Here is a 9,245-nt window from a genome sequence, read left to right on the forward strand (position 1 = left end):
TCCAGCCTTCCTCCACTTAATTCTCAAAATGATGCACTATCCGCCTCCTCCTGCCATCAATGGGTGCTATAAACGAATTCTAGGCATTCGTAGGTGGCTTCGTGACATACATCTTCACTTCCCATTGGCGCCTCCATAGCTTATTCACTGGGGTTTTCTCCTAGTCATAGGGAAATTCTCCAGATCCAGGATTCCCATCTGTTCAGTTTAATAAATATTCACAAAATGAATGAGTTCTAACGAACTCAGTAGGAAAACACATTTCACATACATTTCAACATTATATCAAGATAAGCGACATATAAAGGATGATATGCAAGTGTATGGATGCAACTAAAATCTAATTGTGCAAGTCTTTAATATGGTGGACATGCTTTAAGATATAACACTAGACCTCCTCTGGGTAGGTCTAGTCACTTTGATCCCTCACGGACTGATTACCTCTATTGAGATCTCAGGCAAGGGGTTCAGGTCCACGCTCTGTTACCAGTACCATTGGCATGAGTACTGGCGCATGTCAAGGTTTCTAAGCCAATGTAAGGTCATATAATAACATACTACATGTAGTCCAGATACTTCTCTTATGGCACCAACCAACTTGGCTCAGTATTCTTCTCTACCTAAGAATGAGAATCTCTCACAGATTGGCTACCTCTGTTGGACTCTATTCCCTAACCCTATGGTCATCCACATATTGTTGGGGCGAATGTTCTTATGTCCCCTCACGACTCTCAGCCGCTCCTTGGATGCCCATGAGCCCAACCCTAACATATGCAACCCTACAAATGCATGATTAACAGTAGACCACTGACTCTCCACACGGACAGGTTACCGCTATAGGATGAGACAAAGTCACATCACCGTAATTCGTGTCATTTAGTTTCAATACTCCTACCGAAAGGGTAGTAGCATGTATGGGTACCTAGCCATGCAATCTAGACCTCCTAAGTATGTCATTCAAACAACCATGATAGTGTCGGGGGCATCAGGAAGCAGTGTCTTGTACCACAACCTCTAATATCCTAAGCAATGGATACCCAATAAGGATACCCTCAACCATAGTTACATCACATCATCAACCATCATATAATTAAGCATTTAACATCACATAGCAATTGAAGTACATCTAATCATCATTCAAAATACATAACTAACCATAATTTATATGAACATACTGTTGCAACAAGTTATAAGAATGCAAATGCATTCAGAGTTACGATAATTCATCATAAATCATGTCAATACATATATGTAAGAATGTATCCTTACCTGTCAAAGTTGAAAAGACTAATAAAAGTGCAGTCAAACCTCTCTAATAACAGTTCCAATAAACCTCAGAGATCACCTAAAGATAGGTTACAAAATTACATTAAAGATCAGAGTCAAAACAGAGCAACTATTGGACTGACTAGGCTTCGTGACCTAGCCAAGTGGCTTACGACTGTTGGTTGGGCCAATCAACCACCTTGAGCGACCACCCCTATTACAAACAACAACTCAAGTCCGAAATCCTAACTTTTGATCTCCAAATTTTAATATGATTTGGGATGATCTAAATCCGAATTTCGTCCTCACAAGGCTAAAAACTCATACACAATAAAAAAAATAATGGTTTGGTAATCACATCGTCTCCTTTAATTAAATCAATCATTATTCGGATGCAAGGATTCGTTTTGGATATGATCCAATCACAACTTGACTCCGACTAGTGATCCCGAATACAAGATTTCCTGAATGGTGTATTGTATTGTTCATATTAGACAATACACGCGATATTACATACTTATGATTCTAATGTTAATCCCTTCATAGCATGTATATCTATGTTGTAGATCTGACAATGGTAATAGAATCCATTTCCTGATCTACCACAAGCATCACAGTTGAAAAACCCATCTGGGTACGTAGGAACCGGGAGGAGAGTTAGTGTGTGGTTTGGGTCAACAAGATGATTTATGAACTAAGCCATGTTAGAGCATGCAACATGAAGGAAGTGATTACAAGGCTTGCAGACATAGAATTTATCAGAAACATTAAGCTTGCAACCTACACATGAAGTTGTAACGTTGAGTTTGTGGTGAAACTGAAGGGAATCGACATTTACACAATTCAACGAACTATACAGGTTTAAGTGATGAAGAACGAAAGAGAGAAGCAGTTGGATTACTGCTAGAGGAGTGATTGAAGCCTATTGCTATCCTATTACCTCCTTCTAACGGTTAATCTGTACATTTTGGATTGTTGATTACATCATTCAACTATACATTTTGGATTGTTGGTATATGTATAATGGAAAGTGGCACATTTACATTTGTAAAATTGAATTTGGATTGATGGAATTGGATCTTCATTTGTAAAATTGAATTTGGCTTTTTGGAACCAATTTTTTTTTAATTAAAAAATCTTATCCCCCCGGTTTTTTTTGGCATAGGTAACATATGACGGCGTTTATTAAAAACACTGGTAATAAAGTTAAAAACCATAAAGTCTATGGCGGCGTTTCCTAAATAACGCAATAAACAACTTTTAACGGCATTTTTGGAAAACGCCGGCAAAAATAGCCTACTGCGGCGTTTAGAAAACACCACAATAAGTCACTTTTAATGGTGTTTTTAGAAAACGCCGGTAAATGTGTGGTTGTAAGTCACCATTATCGGCGTTTGCATTTAGTGCCGCGGTAACAATACGGCAATGCTTTTGCCGGCGTTTTTGAAATGCTAGAAAAGGTTTACATCGGCAATTTTAGACTTATAGCGACGTTTTGTAAATGCCGCCATAGGCCCTTTTTCTTGTAGTGATTAAGTCAATAATGGATCACCACATAGCTTTGGCAAGTTGTAGAGCTTAATTGAATAATGATAATGGAGGGAAACGAATCAAATACCTCTGTTTTGTGCGACTAGCTCCTTAGTTTATATAGGGTTTTACCTCTTATTCTCAATCGTTGGATTCATTCATGATCCTTCTTGGTAGTCGTCTGATCGTAGGATTTTCCCCCCTTCTTTTTGAGTCAGTTGTAGTTTCCATGTATGACATGATTGTGTATCCCAGATTTAACGGGAGCACATCTCTTTACATAACCGTTGGGTTCCTTCACACTTACGCTACTTATTGGTTCTACCTCTAAACCGGTCCCGACCAGGTCCCTGACTTGATTGCAATTGAACCCAGATTTGTTATTATTTTATCCTTTCCACTAAAAGTTAAAAGACACCCAACGCATGCATTATTATAGGTTTCTCAAATCTTGTGAGTGAGGATCCAGAAGGAGAAGATAAACATACCTCGATACCTAGATTCTCTCATGTGCACCTGAACCGAAACATTTGTTTTCTATTTGACCAAAGGGCCTAACAGGGCCACGTCAGTGTTTTTCAGAACTGGAAGACAGATTTACACCTCACCTGGATCGATCTCCTTGAAAACTGTAGAAGACAAACTAATATGGTTTCCCTCATCCATGTGACTCCCAAAACCCTAACATATTATATGTTGCATTGTCTGTAAACTTAATATATATAGAGATCAATACAGTTTATCTCCATCTCCACATGTTCATGTTCAGCAACGTGTATAGAATGCTCTTCAAGGTGTTAAGTATCTCCTACTCCACATCCTCATGGACAGCTGAAGAGAGAGAGAGATCATTTCATATTGGTTACTAAAAGAAGAATTGATTGAAAACTAAGGAAACAAGTTGAATTATGGGAAGGCCAACTTTGACTAAGAGACTTGTTAGCAACAAAAGGGCTTACTTGACATGAAAAGATGGACAAAAAATGAGCTAGCTGGTGTGATTTAGTGGCTTAATTACTGCTTATGAGGTGATCATAATTAACTCATGGACAAAACAAGCAACCCACCCGGTAGATTGATCCAAACCTGCATTTCATGATCAGTTCAATGCATTTAGAAGGATTTTCTGAAGTGATTCGAGCAAAGTGTGAGTATGAGAGACTGACTTTATACTCCATTAATAATGGCTCATATAGGAGCCCGAATTTGGTCATAATGGCCTGAGAATTCATCTTGGCCTGTTGATCTGATCAACCCAAACAAGTTTATCTCGACTCAACATGCCGGCTCTCAGGGTGGGTTAGGATTGCCCAGGATTAGGGTTGAGTGTTTGATCTGGCTTAGCTTTGTACAACCCTACTTCCTTGTAAGATATATATAGATATAGATATATATATATATTTTTGTATGCCAATATATATTTTTCCAAGGCTTTGCCCTGACTAATTCGGTGTTCAACCCGGATCACACACCTGGCTGTGGTGGGTGAGTCTCCCAACGGGATTTTTTACATCCACAAGGTTTCAATTCCGGAACCTTGCTTAAGCGGACCAAGCTGCTTACCACTTGGACCAACCCCCGTTGGTCCTTGTAAGATATATTTAGTAAATAAAGAACAATAATATGGAAATATGAATTATTATAGGGTTAGGTCAAGATCTAGATTGAATGTTCGAGTAGTTGTAGCCTAATTCAATAAGATTGACCCTGAACCTAAATATCCTAGCTAACGGCCCTAGCAACGTTGATCTTGAATTTCGATCTACATCCTCTGAAATCTCAAGGGCATCAGCCATCCATCACCCCCTTAAGGAAAGGTTACCACTTGAACATTCACAGATCCAACAGTGGAATATGTTAACAATCTTAATTTCCTTCAAACCCAACCAATTCAACTTCTCATTTGGATTATCATTATCTAACTTTTCAGTCAAATGAAGCAACAAAGCCTATATTTGCGTTTCAAATTTCAATTCTTTCTCTTAGTTTTGCTCACCACTGAGAGTTTGCACTTCTATAAAATTACCCAACTGGTTCAAATTCAGTCTTGGAACATGTGAATAATAATCCATTAATCGGGACCATCTGATGGATGATGCACTTGTTCACGAGCTTATGACAGAGAAAATTGACACCAGGGTTTTATCCCAACTCCTTTCCTTATTAATTAAACCCTAAAAACTTTCCTATCTCCCTCCACATGGTCACTCTATAAAACTCTCATATTCTGATCAGAAGAAACAGAACACCAACCAATCCCTAACACTCACTGCCTGGTTGTCTCTCCACTTCTGTCAGATTCTCTGTCATCTTCCCAAAAATCCCCATAAACGTAGGCAGGAATCTTTTAGCCAAGAATCAGAACAGATAGGTCACTAAGCGTGCTGTCCATTGACCAGAAGAGTCAGTCTTCTTAACATTATATAAGTAGAGATTCTCTCATCAAGCCAATAATATGCAGGTTAGCTTCATAATATATCTCATCATCTTCTAGTTATCAAATCCATATCATTTGCTTCATTAAGGCTTACCTTCTGAGTGGTCACAGATCCTTCAATGGCTATTCAAGGTAGCCAAAGAAACCAGCCCAAGCAACAGTATACAAGCAGCTTCAACAGGTATGAATCACAGTACTTCAACACCATTATTTCCTCTATAAAGCTTGCTTAAAAGATTAGCACTAATAGATCTCCTTCTTTGTTAATGTGACCTTCACAGTCCAAAATCCAGTTTGTAAGGATCTGGTTCTGTACAAAAGGAGTCCCAGTTATGGGAGACTGAAGAGATCTGAAGGCGAAGTGGAATATGAGGATTTGAGCACATGCTTTTATAGCACTCTGAACCTGAAGATACTTGGAAGCTTTAGTAGGAGCAAGCGTTGGCTGTGCGAAGTGATCATAAAAGAAGAAAATCTTTCTCAAGAATTTCACATGGGTCACAAGGGGGATATAGCTACCTATGTAGGCAACAAGGTTCTTCCGATATCTGATGCTCCAGGACCTACTACCACTGCAAATGATCAACTCGAGACATCAGAGAAAAGAGATCAGCTCAAGGGGAATAAAACAAAAGCCATCTCCAGAATGAAGGAGCTGCTGCGATGGGCTGCCGCTGCAAATAAGGCCGAGAAGGGTGGAAAGTACATCAGTAAAAAGGTGATCCTTCTTATTCACATTACAGTCTAAGTTTTCACACTATAGTTCTGATACCACTTGTTAGGAATTTGGATGATTATTCTTCTTAAAAGTCAGCCATGAAGGGGAAGGTGTCCAAATCTAGATTGGTTTCACATGAAACCCTAACAATCCATTTAATAAATTCAATTGTTCTAATGATGTATGGTGATTATTTTCATGTTTATAGCTTTTGTACTTCCGAACGCGTGGTGCACTAAAAGAAGTAGCACAAGAAGATGATTCAAGCTTGAGCTCTCCCAAGATCAGCTTCAGATGGGATATTGGAAGCTGTTCCACATCCTCTGCTTACTCTGGGTTTTCATTCACATCTTGTTCAACGAGAACTGGTCGAACACGTATCAAGCCACCATTGATCGATACTGCAGCTGATGATGTTTCAGATCTTGATTCCAATACAAAGGATGCAATAGCATCTAGGCAAGACAGTGATGAACAATGTACATCTAGAAGAGGAGGAAATTGGATCACCACAGACGAAGAATGTAATTAAGATCCTCTTTTAACTTAATTTTCTTCTCCATGGTCTCTTCTACACATGACATGAGGTCACTGTAATCTCTTAAAATGTCTACTTATCTTCTTCTTTTTCTTGATCATGCAGTTGTGGTGCTAGAGCTCTGAGTCAAGAACATAAAGATTTTCTAACGAAGACGGTTCATGCATACCTGATGGTGGTACGTTGGAACAGTACTAGAAGCTCCTACAGGTGCAACATGAAGATACAGCCCTTGTAACGTTAAATCAGGTTCTAAGAGAGAGAGCATTGTGATATTTGTGATCAATTAGATGTGGAGACTATGTTCTTGTAATTCTTTTGCAGGATCAAATTATTATTAGAAAATCAAAGAACTGGAATGAAGTATCCCTTTTTCAGTAAACATGAAGATAGCTAGGAACCTGGAAACTTGACCCAATAACATCTCCTTCCGGACGTAACTGCAGCTTTTCAGGTCCTTAATTAAGTTGACGACTTTGGAAGTTCACTACTATATTGGAAACGATTTTGTGCACTTTTTTGTTTGTCAACTTGTGAAAGCCTTTGTTCCTTTTTTTTTCTCTGTGAAATCTTTCATGTCTGTTGCTGTTGTCGTAGTATTATATGTTTGCAGCTAACTAGACAGCATTAATGGTTAGTATGTAGAGAAATTTTCAAAACCTAACACTTGGTGAAATTTTGGATTTCTATGTTGTTGGCATTGACTAATACATTAACACCCACCTAGGGGTGTAAATGGATAACCCTAATTCGCTTTCGAATTCATATCCACATCCGTTCGATTACTAATAAAATGTGGATATGGTATTACCAATTTCTTACCGGTTATTATCCGTCTGATGAAATTATTCAATCAAGTTACTTATTTTGATTTTTTTTCCTCATTTTTATAGACCTTTTACTTGAGATATGTGATTATTTTTCTATATTCTCTACTAAAATAAATACAAATGTTACTAAATTCTTAAATTTCAAACATATCTCTCACAAATAAAATGGTAAAGATGTCAACAGGATAGTCAAAAGCCGAATTCGACTATTCAATCTGTATTCATACCCATTTAGAAGAATCTACTTAAGAAAATTATTATCTGATTATCATTCGAATTCGACTGAATCCGTCTGAAAACCGATAGGATATTATCTGAATCCATCTGAATATAAAGGATGCGGATATGGTGTTACCACTATCCAATCCGAATCCGATCCATTTACACCCCTACACCCACCCCCTCAAACTCAAGATGGTCAATGATTTGAAAGTCAAGGATTTGATAAAAACATTAGCTTAGTTGAGATGTGGGATGTTAGATGGATTGTGTCCTACATATGTGAAATAGCGTCGAGGGGCTTGCTCAGTTGGCAAAGACCAACATCTCTTAGTAAGAAATCAAGTTAAAGTATGATCCTCCTTAGGATACATCTAAATAATTCCTCCCAATAGAAGTTCCCCAAAAAAAAAGGTAGGTATATATGCAGCCTAATGATGATCAATGTCAATTTGCTTTGGTTTTCTATGAAAGAATTCGTCACAATTTACTTGGATGGCAATTCTATTGTCAAAAAGAAAGAAAGAAATTGGAATAATCAAAGAGATACCAATATCACAAGAAATTTTCTCAGCTAGATAATCTCAAAAGTAGTATATGTATGTGGCAATTCTCATAAGGAGAGAATTTTTTGATGAGATCAACACCTAATAGTATGAGGACCGTGAGGTCAAGAGTTGGAATCTCCTTAGGGTTCGAGGTTATATATATATATATATATATAATGGTTGACATTCAAAGAGACCATGCGACATGTAGCAGTTACAAAATAATGCAGAAACTTTAGTCCCATACAGAACTGCAAAGCCTGCAAAATGAAACCTTTTTTTTTTTCCTTGATTAAGCAAAGCGTAGCAGTGGGCATATCGCTTAGATGGGGGAACAGGTACCGACATGATCTTGGGCTCAAATGAAAACAGAGGAAATTATGTTTACTCTCTTGGACCTAAAAATGGATTTGGGAAATTGGGAAATGGATTAGAGATGGAACTTGGGCTAAATGATGGGAATGGGCTTTGGATTAACTAGGTTTCATAGACATAGAAATGATTAAAAAGGGCCTTGAAGCCCATGGAAGGGTGACATGCTTCAGTTTATTTAAATAATGGAATGGGTTTGGGTAAAATGGGAATTATGAAAATGGGTTTAGGTTTTGTAAAAGAAAAAGATACCAGGCACAAGAGAGCAAAGTGAGAAAGCTGGAACTTTTAGACGTATTACTGTAGTCGCTTTCCTCATGACATAATTCGCCCCCATAGAAGGTGCTATTGGATACTAGTGAACCGTCTACAAGGATACAAAGAAGCCCAACTCGAAGTTGATTTTCCTAGATTTTGCAAAGCACTGACAAAACCTAAGAACAAAGAGACTTTTGGATTTTCTCCTTATGTTTATTGTTCTAAAGCTAGAGAGTATTTATAGGCATTGAGGTACCTATACTAAAAAGTTTATGACTCCATTCATATAGGTGCACCTCTCTATAGGGATACAAATGTCCATGTTCAAATCTGAGCCGTCGGATCATTTGGCAGCAAGATCTGACGATTTAGATTGAACCATTGATTTCATCATCCTTGATCTACCACCAATCAAAATATATGGTTCAGATATGATCTTGCTCGAAACGTTGCAAGCGTGCCAAGTACCTAAACAGCCCATTGCCCACACTATGCATGTGCGCATTCAGAGGGTACACTATCCTTGCTC

The 9,245-nt window shown here is 38.1% G+C and overlaps 1 protein-coding gene across 1 annotated transcript; it reads left to right on the plus strand.

Moving 5' to 3' along the window:
* The first annotated feature begins 5,081 nt into the window (after positions 1-5,081).
* On the plus strand, positions 5,082-6,983 carry LOC149022906 (uncharacterized). The gene is made up of 4 exons (XM_089147360.1): positions 5,082-5,414; positions 5,515-5,951; positions 6,160-6,475; positions 6,595-6,983. Exons 2-4 carry the CDS (start codon positions 5,727-5,729, stop codon positions 6,612-6,614), a joined length of 561 nt encoding a protein of 186 aa, XP_089003486.1. The 5' UTR covers positions 5,082-5,414; positions 5,515-5,726; the 3' UTR covers positions 6,615-6,983.
* The last annotated feature ends 2,262 nt before the right edge of the window (positions 6,984-9,245 follow it).

The sequence above is a fragment of the Hakea prostrata genome, chromosome 3 (assembly GCF_041222555.1).
Source record: "Hakea prostrata isolate BN-2017 chromosome 3, UWA_Hpros_2, whole genome shotgun sequence".
NCBI lineage: Eukaryota > Viridiplantae > Streptophyta > Magnoliopsida > Proteales > Proteaceae > Hakea > Hakea prostrata.

What these genes read in the sequence shown, in the direction of transcription:
- LOC149022906 (XM_089147360.1), top strand. Translation starts at nt 5,727, where the DNA reads ATGGGTCACAAGGGGGATATAGCTACCTATGTAGGCAACAAGGTTCTT. An exon ending in GAAAGTACATCAGTAAAAAG is followed by an intron (nt 5,952 to 6,159) that starts GTGATCCTTCTT and finishes TCATGTTTATAG; the next exon opens with CTTTTGTACTTCCGAACGCG. An exon ending in GATCACCACAGACGAAGAAT is followed by an intron (nt 6,476 to 6,594) that starts GTAATTAAGATC and finishes TTGATCATGCAG; the next exon opens with TTGTGGTGCTAGAGCTCTGA.